Source organism: Oreochromis aureus, linkage group 11 (assembly GCF_013358895.1).
Source record: "Oreochromis aureus strain Israel breed Guangdong linkage group 11, ZZ_aureus, whole genome shotgun sequence".
NCBI classification, from domain to species: Eukaryota; Metazoa; Chordata; class Actinopteri; order Cichliformes; family Cichlidae; genus Oreochromis; species Oreochromis aureus.
Genome location: NC_052952.1, coordinates 27,168,568 through 27,181,566, shown reverse-complemented (window position 1 = coordinate 27,181,566; position 12,999 = coordinate 27,168,568). Strand labels below are relative to the sequence as shown.

General features: G+C 39.6%; 1 protein-coding gene across 2 annotated transcripts in view; it reads left to right on the top strand.

Moving 5' to 3' along the window:
- The window catches only part of LOC116320966 (mannosyl-oligosaccharide 1,2-alpha-mannosidase IA), a 185,748-nt gene extending 175,066 nt beyond the window's left edge, over positions 1-10,682 (top strand). For both annotated transcript variants that reach the window (XM_039619400.1, XM_031740712.2), the window contains exons 9-12: positions 2,160-2,379; positions 5,375-5,547; positions 7,818-7,933; positions 9,166-10,682. In XM_039619400.1, the coding sequence (XP_039475334.1) occupies positions 2,160-2,379; positions 5,375-5,547; positions 7,818-7,933; positions 9,166-9,307 (651 nt within the window). In that variant the 3' untranslated portion in view covers positions 9,308-10,682. The remainder of the gene's footprint in view (positions 1-2,159; positions 2,380-5,374; positions 5,548-7,817; positions 7,934-9,165) is intronic.
- Positions 10,683-12,999: the final 2,317 nt, after the last annotated feature.

The following is a 12,999-nucleotide window of genomic DNA, read 5'->3' as shown; positions in this document are numbered from 1 at the left end:
GCATGTATCGCACCACATCTTGAGCAATTCTACTTTAAACAGTCATGAAGAGCTCTTTTAGAGAACCAAGCAGCTATCTTTCCAGGTGTTATGTATAGACACTTTTCAGGTTTCAGTGAACAGCCAGATGAATGATATGCATGCATGGAGTGCAAAGCATCATATTTAAATGTATTTGCTAGCCATCAATCCTTTCCCACTATCTTCTCTATAACTTTGGCTGCATTAAATCATCTACAGATAAGTAAACATGACTTTGGACTTGCAAAAAATTCTGCTGCTGCAGATTTAATGTCAAAGTTAAAGATATAATCTTTTAATGGTACTTTGTGCATTTTCATCTGTCAGGTTTTATCGTAGCATCCAGTTCTAGGTTTGTAGGAACAAACGCAGAGACAGACGGTGAGAAACTGGTGAATAACAAATGTTATGCCTCAAATAATACTGAGTACATCGGGTGCAGAGAGTTTGCAGAGAATCTCTTTACATGCATTTTTTTAGATCTCAATCCACTGTGATAATAACATAATAAGTCAACATAAACACACAAGTCTGTCTGATTGCTCTAATTTCTAAATATTGCTGAAGCATCACTATAGACATTGCTACATAAACATCTAATTATCTGAGCTAGTCATCTGTAGTATGAAAGTCCCCACCTGCATTCTTGTACAGCAGTCTCTGTACTGTCTTCGTAGCCAATATTGGACGATAACAAAATTTCTTCCTCAGACCTTTAAGACTCTTCAGTCTCCTCTTCTAAGATGTCTGTAAGTCCTCTATGCCGTTCTTTGTCTCTACCCCTCATGTCTCAGTCCTTCCGACCTAAGGTCTGAGCAGAGGAGGCAAGGAGAAGACACAAGGAGATAGGAGTCAAAAAGAGATGCCCTTGCTTCGGAGCAGTAATTTTAAAACGATGTCTATTAAAGATGACAGGTGGCACAGCTGCTTACTGCTGCTTTTTATGACCTCTGTCAGAGGAGCATAGAGTTCATGAAAAATTAGGCATTTACTCTCAGTCGAATTCATAATGTGACACACACAGTGACAAGAATGAAGGTATGTCAGCAGCTTTTATTTATTTAACGCACACAAACAGTTAGGGGTAGAAAAGTTCGTTGCACAGCTGATCATCATTTAAATACCTAATACAACTCATGAATACAAATGAATACTTAACATTTGTCCTGCTCTCAACTTGATTTCTGTATTCCTGTCTGTGTCGGTCAAACTTGTGTCACAAAAATTTAGATTCTGAGGGAAACGCTGCTGCTGTATCAATCATAGAAAACTAAAATAAACGGTTAAATTAGTCACCAAATATACTTACCCAAGTAAAGTCTAAGTGCGGTAAAGGAATCGAAATGCCTTTGTGTCCAGAGCTCCTCCAGTGAGGCTCGTCTCTCCTTGAGATTCATTTATGAAAATTCTCAAAAAAAGCAAAGAATATTTCTGGGTCATGGAGAAATAAAACTAGAGATGTGAGAGAAGACCTTTCTCCTCAATACCTCTCTGGAACTGTGAGGGGTCTGCTTGTACAGTTTAAATCAGACTAAAAGTAATTGGGTTTTTTAAGTACACTATATGGACAAAGTATTGGGTCACACCTTTTAATCTTTGCCACAGGTGTATAAAATCAAGCACTTAGCCATGCAGCTTGCCTTTACAGCACTTGTAAAAGAATGAGTCGTTCTAAAGAGCTCACTTGTTGCAGAGGTGTCATCCTATCATAGTACCATGCTTGAATTCAATCAATTTTAAGCCTCCTAGCACTTGGTGCAGAGAGAGGAGCACAAGTGCTTAAATGTCGCCAATGCTCCGCTGACTCAATAACTGACTCTAAAGCTCCTCTGACATTAACATCAGCACAAAAACTGTGTGCAGGAAGCTTTACGGCATAAGTTTGTGCAGCTGAGCAGCTTCTGTGTGTGTAATATGTATGTGGCCCAGTACTTTTGTCCATATCGTATCACTATTAATTGTGAACTCTTATTACAAAGAAGTAAAATCTCTGGTGAAAGAAACCCATTTCCCGATGTTGATCATGGCTATGCATGAATCATATTTGAAAAGGGTCAACTGCTTTATGCAAACAGTATGTGAATGATGGCAGTGAGCACATCAGGTTTGAATATTCCCGACTGCATATGTCATTGCAGGCAATCGAAGCCAACCTGGTACAGAAGTCGCCTGGTGGTCTCACCTACATGGCTGAGTGGAGAGGTGGAATCCTGGACCACAAGATGGGTCACCTGGCCTGCTTCTCCGGGGGCATGATCGGAATTGGGGCAGACGATGGTGCACCGGAGAAGAGGCAGCACTACCTGGACCTTGCCGCAGAGATCACACATACATGCCATGAGAGCTATACTCGCTCAGGTAAATGTCAGGGCTGCTGTAGAGCTGTTTTTTTGGAATCGTGTCAAATATGGTAGCACTTCCGGGGTTTATGTTGGGTTTGAAAGGCAAAACTATGGTCTGGACTTACTTGTAGGCCTATGCAGATCTTGAACATGTCTAAAGACAGAGGGTACTCTTTTACAATTTCCACAAAGGCAAAGTAGTCTGCTTGCTTTGGAGATACTTTTGCACAAATGCCAAACTTTTAGCAGCAGTGCCCAAGTCAAAGTCAGGTAAAATCATATAGGTTTTAAATCTCAGTGAGAACTCAGCTTCTGGTGACCATTTCCTAGTGAGGCCACTGATTGGCTGTCAAAGAGGGATACTGAGAATTTTCCTATTAAATTAAATTAAACAATGAACCTAAATCCTAACACTTATGCAAAAAGGAAAGATAATTGAGCAGACCCTGTAACTCCCCGCCAGTCTTGACCTGTCAGGTTGCCGAAGAGAATCTGCTTCTGAGGTGAATGACTGTTTTATCCCAAATCTATTTCTCAATTTGGTGTTCATTCTCCTTACAGCCAAGCCAGAGGAATTCACTGTTGTAGCGCACTATATCTGTCTTGTTAGGAGAGTTTATGGTAGCATTCAGAGTAACGAAACTGAGTCTAGGGGAGAAATATTGTAAATTAAAAGAGCCTTGGGCGTTTTAATTTTGCCCTGACACAAAAGGAGAAGCATTCTTGGTGGCTTCACCTCAGCGGAGCGACGACAGGTCTAATAAGGAGCAGCAAAGAATTAAACTTCTCAGTTATTCTGTAATGTCTCACAGCTGTAGGGCAGCAGCCGGGGAGCCTCAGAGTTTGTTTGATACCGATAATAACAGCATGTTGAAATGTATTTGGAAGAAAGAAAAACGGAGAGAATAAGAGAGGCAATAGGGATCAAGTTTGGAAGAGTAAACACTGTGATAAAACCTCCAACGGCAAATTTGCTTTGGCTCCAGCCTATAAATGAGAATGTATATGGCTGCACTCTAAAGATGCACCCAGGGGAAAAATGCAATAAAAAAAGATCATATAAGCAAGCCTGCCCACATGCATTGGGAAGACCCTTGTTTGATTTATGCCTCAGTATACGTCTTGGCCCTGACAATAATCTCCCCTCCTAATTTCAGGCTTTTTTTTTTTTTTTATCCTTCCACTGTTGGGTGGGCTGTAAGGATTCATCTTCAAGTGCTCGTTCGCCAGTAAGCTAATGTGACTCATCACATAACAGGTTCCTCGATACGCTTTGAACACATTTTGATCTGCAGGCCCACAAGGCTTCTCTGGCTTTTTCTCTTCTATAGTCAGCCACCAGGTTTTTCTTCACTCATTACAGGAGCTGAATGGTGCTTAGAAGCTCTCGGATTAGCTGTCTACAGGAAAGAGAGAGAAGTGAGATTTGCTCTTGCATGCACATAAAGTGGCTGCCGTTAAGCTGTGTCTTAAATACCGATACCATAAAGACTCCTCCTGCTCCTACTTTTGGATCTCTGCCATCTTCACAGCATCGAACTGGTGCAGGGAAATGAGGACCTCAAAGGAAGCAGTAGGAGATGAAGAGGTTATTGAGGTCGGTGTGTGTGTGTGTGTGTGTGTGTGTGTGTGTGTGTGTGTGTGTGTGTGTGTGTGTGTGTGTGTGTGTGTGTGTGTGTGTGTGTGTGTGTGTGTGTGTGTGTGTATAGATAGATAGATAAATAGATGGATGTACCACAAGTGCAGTCATAATCACCTTTATGCTTTGAAAGTGTAGTAAGATTGTCACTCAGTGCAGCTGTGATTTAGTGTGAGCAGCTTGACTTCATGTTCTGGTTTAGTTTTGCATTAGCATTGCATTTATTTATTTAATGTGTTGGACTTCTACCTGCACTATTCACACATCTGCTCAACCTTATATAGACTTTAGGGGGTGACAAACACGGTTTATACATCTACATTTAAGTGTTTTGTGGGTTTTCTTTGAGAAGTTCAGCGCTACAGTGCAGCTAAAGTCACTTCAGACTTGATTTTGCTCCTTTATGCTTAGTATAGGTTAGAGAAGTAGTGAGTCTGTCTTTCAGTTTGCTATATTTTTTAATTGAGTAGCATCCACTGGAGTTCTCTTCTTCTCACACTGTTGACTTTGAAAGCTTTACGCATTGAAAATAGTGATTCAGCAACATCCATGTAGTTATTAATTCTTCTGCTTCCCTTTTCCCAAGCAGGTGGTGTCGTAACACAATGAAGAATTTCTTGTTTGAAGTTGTCTACTGCTTTCTTTCATTACCACTTTATACAGTGATAGACCTTTAGTGAAGTTTGGTTTGTGTGGAACGTTAAACCATTTATTGCTTTGATGTTTTTTATGCGTTGCACACTTTAATGAGCCATAATGGCCCAGAATGCTCTGCTGCTACTGTTGCTGCTCTCACAGCAGTGTCTTACTTCAAGATGGGGGAGTTTTTGGGACCAACTGCATGCTGCCACTTCCAACACGTCAAAGAACCTGTTTTCTCCAACCATATTCATGTTTTCTAAATGGCAACACGGCCTCTAAAATATGCCAGAATAGCAGAAAAAAATAGCGCAAAGTAAGCACGTTAGGCAATGTTTCTAAATTTAAGATGTTGCTATGCCAATGCTCCTGTCCTGACCCGAGAAAGAACAGATTCCTTTGTGCTGTTTTTTAAATAGAATTTCTTTGCTATGTAGTCTTGAATTGTGGTTGAGATATAATGAAGGTGAAGATAAAGAAAAGCCTACAGACCATCTGACCAGCTGTGAGGATCTCATTTAATTTTTACCTCAAGCCTTTTTTAAACTAAGAATAAGGACTGAATTCTGTATGAAGGTGATGTACAGCAAAGAAAGAACACTGAATCATTGTTTTCGTAGTCTTTTCTGAACAATTTTAGACTATAAAACTAAGCACAGATCTGTTGAAAAACTTTTCATTTGTACTGGCGGAAAATCATCCCACATCTTGTCTTTTTATTTGTCTCCATCAGCTACTAAATTGGGACCTGAAGCGTTCAGATTCGACAGCGGAGCCGAGGCGATGGCAACCAGACTGAGCGACAGATACTACATCTTACGACCAGAAGTAATTGAGAGCTACATGTACATGTGGAGGCTAACCCACGACCCCAAGTACAGAGAGTGGGGCTGGGAGGCTGTTGAGGTGGGATCATCAATTCAGCATTAATATTTGCCTTATCTGAATGAATACGAGCTCACACTGTAAAAGCGATGGTTTTCCATATTGAAGCTGGCTATGTGCCAGACTATTTCCTGCCTTTGAGAAGTTGCCAGGCAACAATAAAAATCATGAATTTATATAGCATAATTTTGCAACCATGGTAACACACATGTGCCTAATCAATCAGAAAGTCTAATGCAGGGAATAAAACAGATGTGTAGGTGGGTTTGTGTCTCATTGTTTAAATCTGTGCAGTTCCCTCATTACAAGTGAGGCAAATGTATCAACGCCATTACACAAACATCTTAGTGAGCTGTTAACACACAAAAAAACTGCTTTCAGCTGCTCCCTTAGTCACAAAGGGGTCACCACAGCAGGTAGCTCATCATATTTGATTTGGCAGAGTTTTACGTCAGAAATCTTTCCTTATACCATTCTTCCCATTGCAAATGCCTTCTCTCTCAAGTTGCAGTTACAAAAAATGTCCCTTGGAAAGCTTCTTGAGACCACAAACATGATGATAAAGAGAAAGCAATCAGCAACAACCAAACTGTCTGTATTTCCAGTTTTTGTTTATCTTAATTTCATTTTCTGTAATATTTCTCAAAATTACAATATGTCCAAAAAATGTGTCTATTGAACAGTTTCTGATGCATAAACTGCAAATAAACAGCACACTGTTTTGCCCTGGGACCTCATCACGTGAACAGTTGTGAGGAGGGGAAACCCCGCTCGGACACCCGTGGGCCCAACATGGCCAGTCAGTCAGTGAAATTTGTCCTACGGTGATGGATACGACTTATCTGCCTTTAGCCTATAGCTATAATGTTATGTGGATTGTGAGCGATCATTTTCTTGAAACCTAATGGTCCATTAGAGAGAGTTTAGTCATAATAATAATTCAAAGAACTGAGACAGTTTTACATCTTCAAGTTAAAAACTGATAGAAAATAAACAGAGATAGATACATTAGATCTGCATTTTGTCGTAAAAATTCCAAAAATGTGCTGCCAGCAGGTAAGTTGCAGAGTGCCCCCTAGTGGACAAACTATGCAACATTGACACTCAGAATGTTGAAGGGTGCTTCTTTTATTTATCAGCCATTATAAATTCCAAAATGGCAAATTGGCAAATAGCTAATATTGAGCAATATTATAGGACTGCTGATAAAAAGATGTGGTTCTAGTGCTGAGGAGGGGTGCTGAGGGTTAAAAGAAAAAAGAAAAACAGGGACATTAGTATGTTGATGACTATTGTGATCCCCAGCATTGTTAGTTAGAGCCATCAGTAATGTTTGAAGCTTTTCAAAGCTGAGGAAATGCAAGTCCAAGAGAGTCTATCCTGGAACCTGTTTTAGGTTTTTAGGCTTTATAAGTCAATATGAAGACATATTTATTCTTTGGTTCAAAACAACGTAACTACAAAAAGTGCACTACAAAAATAATTTAACGGTTTATTTAAGTGTCAGAAACTGCACAGTCTAATTTTGTCCCCTATATCCTGTTTTATTACTGGCTTGAATTTTCATTTTATAAATTGCACTTGCCTATTATGTCAAGCCCCTTTAACACCCTCAATTACCCCGAACTGCCTTCCTTGATATTGTGTGGCACTATACATTACCTTGTAGATCAAGCAATCCCACTAGCAGGAGGTGAAGGTTGTGCAGGGATCACTATTATTAATGTGGCAATAGACAGGACATTAACTGTAGTAAACTGTAGAGGGCTGCCATGAAAGATTTAGCATTAATTTAGTGCGCACAGAAGTGGAGAGATCAGGCTGACGAGTTTGACGGGCCTTTAATTATCAGGCACAAAGGTTGAAAGCGGCGCACGACGCTTCTCTTCATGAACATCAAGCATTAACACGTCAGGGTCTTTGTTAATTAGCACGTATAAGGCAGCCCTTTGTAGCAGGGGTAATAATGAGCTAATCTGCTTGGCTAGCTCAGCCACTCTCCATTAGCCCTTGTCAGATTTAGCATTGCTTAAGCTTCAATTGTGCAGCTGGCTGAAGACCGTGGCATGCTCAATCTTAGCCTTTCTGTAGGTGCACATGGACACAGTGTTGTTGAGTAAAGGATTTTCTACTCCTGCTCCAACATTTGAGAAGAATAACTGATTGTTTTACTTCTATGCTCTGATTTGTTTGAAGTAGATTTTGTGAAATGCCACATTGTGAGATAAACTGGAGATGGTCTTCCTTTTTTCCACAATAAACATGCCCTGTTCCTCTCCGCCTCCTGCCAGGCCCTGGAGCAGCACTGCAGAGTGGAGTCTGGCTTCTCTGGGATCCGCGATGTTTACACCACGAGTGTCAGCCATGATAACATGCAGCAGAGCTTCTTCCTCTCAGAGACACTTAAGTAAGCCCCTTTTCCTCTCTATATCCCCACTGGTGAAAGAACCGGCATTTTACAATCTACATGCATAAATTATTGTCAGTTTAAAAGTAATAGAGGATGTTGGGAATTCATCATAACCCATTACCTGTTCCATCCATGAAGCACACTCATGTGAATGAGACACACTTTTTTTTTTTGTGCGCAGGCATAAGAAAGGATGATAAATAGGTGGTGTGCAGTAGGATGAATAAATTTTTACCTCCCCTCATTCCTGGGTCATTAAGCAAAGTAAACCATTCGGGATCCAAAGTTGTACTGCAGGTAGCAGATGATAAAGACCTGTTTTCCTCGGGTGCATAAGGAATCATTAAGGTTCTGCCGGACAAAGTGCATTGTCAAAAACTGTTTTAACATAATAATGGCAATATACCGGTGCAGTTAGTATGTTTACAGTGCCTGCAGTAGCTCATCAAGATTCTCATCTACACCAAATAATGTGGGTTATTTAACAATGAGCACGATTGTTTTCTTCTTTTTTCAGCTCAAATCTTAATGTTAGAAACGGTTATATTGCAAACTTAAAGGGCCCTCTGAGAGTTTCAGTTCAAACCAGGATAATGGTGTAATAATTTAGTACTGGAAGATTTAACTGCTCTTCATTGTACTGCACTGTTGACTTTCTTGTACTTGCAATAAAGGTAACAAAGGATCACATAAAAACAGGTTAATCATTTTGGAAACTACAAAGAATAACATGGGAAGACTGATTCCACTCTAATGTCCATAAAGGGAATGTGACGCTAACTCGGAGAGACAAACAGAAGGGCTGGCTTTGCTCAAATTTAACAAAATCTGCTATCAGGTCTGAGATTATCAGTACAGTGCTTTACTGATCTATTAGATCACCACCCAATGTAAGGCTTATGCAACAGTTACTGTTTTACAAAGCAGTAGAAAAAATAGTAAAGCACATTGTTATATTTTGGTTAAGATGACATTTACTTTGTCTTCCTGAACAAAAAACAAGTTTTAGTGTTGGAATGTTAACTTGATTAATTTCTCAGGGAAGTGCAGTGTACTGACTCAAATGCAAGTATAAAAATGTGAATTCAGTTTATTTGCCTGATAAATAAAAATATAATTTTTGTTTTTTTATAACAAGTTTTTGCCAACAAGCTGCTGTTTCTTGGAAAACAGACATCTAGTTATCCAGTATTGACTGAATTAAATGGACATTCTTCCTGTGTGTTCAGGTATCTGTACCTTCTCTTCTCTGACGATGACCTTCTCTCCTTGGAGGACTGGGTCTTTAACACAGAAGCCCACCCGCTGCCTATCATCCGCAATAGCTGCCTGCAGGATGATGCAACACAGGAAAAGACGGCCTCCGAATAAGACTGAACCCCGATGAACAGTTGGGACAGTTAAAGACATCTGCACACACACAAACATAAATATCGCAAACACCAATTCAGTGCAGGTTCCGAGTCTTTTCAGGAGCGTGTTACGGACTCTCGATTCCTTTCCAGTAAAGGATGTTGTCGTTTTACGCTGTGATTGTAAATCCTTTTGCCGGGGTTACTTCCTGCTGGCACTTCTATTTTGTGGACAATCAAGACAAACATGACTTTCATGAAAAGAGCACCTTTTTTTCTTTCCTTCTTTCCTCTGTGAGGAAACCGGTTTAACTTGCAGACCCAAATGTATGGGAGAGAGGGGGGTTGAAGCGTGGGCCATATTGTCGGAAAGAAAGAAACACACAGAAAACCACTTAAGTTTTGCTCCTTAGTTTTGCTGTTCCGTTAATCTTCAGTAATCAATGATTTCCTGAGATCCTCTCAGTGCTTTTTTTTTGTTTTCCTTTGTGAGTACACACTCTTTGACCAAAGGTTTCTTTGCATTGCTTTTCCCCCTCTTTTAATGTGTTTTTGGTGAGATTTAGTGGAAAGTTAAACATTTACAGTGAGGTTTGAATATTGACTAATGTACAAACATGAAATCTGACTCTGAAGTCCACCTCTAAACTGATGTTGATGTCACGTTTCTTACGGAAACAAGTTCGAATGAATTTTCTAAAGTTCAGAGGTGATCATGAAAGTGGTCGTGTCTTATGCATCCAGGGACCATTTTTTTTAAAGAATGATGTTGGGTTGTGTTTCCACAGTGTGCTGTTATTTTATTCGGTTTTTCCCATCAGGACAGTGCTTTCTCTGTCCTTTCAGATCAAAGTGACAAACGCAGTAATGTCAGTTCTGTGACTGTAAAAGAACCATAAAGGAAAAGAGTACATTTGCTCTCCAGCTCCAAATGGGTTTTCCTGTTTCTGTTGTAGTTTCTTCTGCTTCACCCTGCCTTTACATGTGAATCCAAATGGCTGCCAATACCGATGTTAAGGCAGTTAGGCTGCAGAGACGTCATTTTTCATCACTGCTGTTCCGCACAGTTGTGGAGCGAATGTGCTGTATATAACGGATGATTTGAGTGACCCCATATGAGCTTGTCTTGACGTTTTTCTTTCAACTATTTTGTGTCTTTTTCTTTTTCTAAACTTCAGTGATTATTTTTTTCTGGGTTCTTTTTATTTGCTTCCCTCAGGTGTTTCAGTAAAAAAAAAAAGGGAAAAAAAACTAAAAAGTTCTGATTTTAAGTCTAGTTATTGCTGATATTAATTATTGTTATTACTTATTCTTACTGTTTGATTTTAACTTTCATTGTTAAATATTTTCAAATACTGATTAAAAACTGTGCAACTTTGTACATTTAAAACGACCGCGGTTGCCTTGTCGTTATTGCTTTACTGAGTCTAAAACTTTTTGTTTTGGCTCATTTTCGACAGCAGGTAGCAACAAGAAGATAAAAGAAGATGTGAGTCATCTGCTGCTTAGATTTGTTTCAGGATTTTCTTGCAGGAAGTTCATTACAGATTTAATTAAAGGGGGACATCTCAGGGTTGTGGAACGTTCCAGCAATCACAACCAGAAAATGACTAATGGGCTTTAGCCATTACACCTTTTTCAGCGTGTCAGGCCAACAAAGCAAGATTTAATATCATCCTCTCCAAATGATTTAACTCTACCTGCTGTCAACTGAATCCTAATTTCATGATGGCTTGAAGTGATTTCACTTTCCCTTTAAACAGAACGCGCATGCATTATTGACATGATTGACATTTAATGGTATTTTTAAAATGGTGCTTTAAATGTCACAGATCCAGTCACATTAATCTTACTGACACCTTAAATAAGAACGAACGCAAAGGTTTAAATAGTGTAGCATGCAAATGTAGTCTCTGTTGCAGCCTGCAGCTACAGTGCAGGACCAATTTTCCTGTAGTAATGCAAAAAGTAGGGGGCAAAAAGTGAAGGGCACAATGTGTACATGTGAACGTGTACTAATCTCTCCCAGGGACTTAAATGGGGGGGGGGATCACTGTCCATTTGAATGCACCTGAGACTGATAGCAAAGGACAAACACTGCACATAATCCCCTCCCCTCTTTTTCTTTCCTCTTTGCTGCTCCCAAAGTCCCTAGCAAGCCAAGCAGGGCAGCTGAGACAGAAGTGTAAGGGCTGCTGTCCTTCTTGGCAAAACCTCCAGTTGATGTGCAATGAAGGAGAAAGAGCCATCGCTATCTCGCTGTCACAGTCGTCCTCCAGCTGTCTCAACCGGCACAATAATTTTATAGGGAATAACTGGCAAGTAACTGATATCTGGGTCCAAGTATTATTCAGCACTTTGACATAACTCTTCTTGCACTCTACCTTCTCACATTTCAGCTATCAAGTGAATAAATTCAGGCTACAAGGGGAAAAAACACAATGTCAGGTTCTCAAGACCGTCAAAGAAAGCAAAGCAGCAAAGTATTATTACAGAATATCACAGATTTACTCTCACTTGACCTTCAGTTAGAACGTGTGCAATCTTGCACTGAAATCAAGAAAACATTGATTTTAGTTTGCTTTGTCATTCCAGAGGCAAAAAAAAAACACGTTTTCATGTTTATTTAATAAGAAAAATGCATTTTCTGTTATTTGCATCATATTTGACATCAGGAAAGAAACATGCTAGTGTGTATTACCAGATGAATATGGTTTATCTGCCACTACTGGGAACATTTTAATTGCCGTAAGTGACAGCAGCCAAAATGTGGCTGAAGAGCAGATTTTCAGTTTTTAATTCAAGATGTTTAAGGAAATTATGTCAAACTGTTAAAGTACAGCCATTTTATTTTTCATAGAGTCTGTATTATTGAAGCCATCACTAAATATTTGCCCCTTTTATGCATCTGCCGAAACTTGCTGGTGACTGTTTTCTCATTTTACTGCTTATTTTTCCTTTGACTTACAAATCTGTGTTTTGGGTTTTTCTCCATCTATATTGTCGTATCACTTTAGCAGCATTTGTCTGTGTGAGTAGAGCATATAGCATACATTGCCCTACATGCCTATGCTTTAACATTATCTAAATTACTATTAGTATTAGAATTATTATTTTTACAAGTGATGTAATTTGCTTCGGATCATGAGGGTTCACTGTCAGTTAATCTCGTCTCATCTGGTTAGAAGCAGGAAACTTCTTTAGTGTAACCATGCTTCAGTGTGACCACTGGTTTGGATCTTGATGTAAACCCTCTGTTTACATTCATAAAGGTGTTTCCTGTTGATAGGCCTTTACAGTGAAACAGTAGTGCTTTGTACTTGGCTAGATGTTGTGAGGAAGTTTTTCTTCACCAAGAAAAGAATTCCAGAGCCGTTGCTGAGCATCATCACTGCATCCTTGTTTTAGGAATGTACTAAACTGTTAATTTGGCCGCTCCTGAATTCTCTCCGATTGGTCCCTTTCGTTCTTTTCTACCTAATGATGGCATCCTTCTTTTACATCAACATTTCTCTCCAGCTTGAATACTGAGAGAAAAACGGCACCAGGTTTGACCTGAAAAATCTAGTTCAACATGTAGTTGGACTTTTTCAGTCACAGTTTGATTGTAATTATCAGATCTGTTTTGATTGTGACCAGAAGCAAAAATGTCCTAATACTCAGTGAGCATGATTTGACTGCCATAGCAACTACTTAAAATCTCTCACTTAA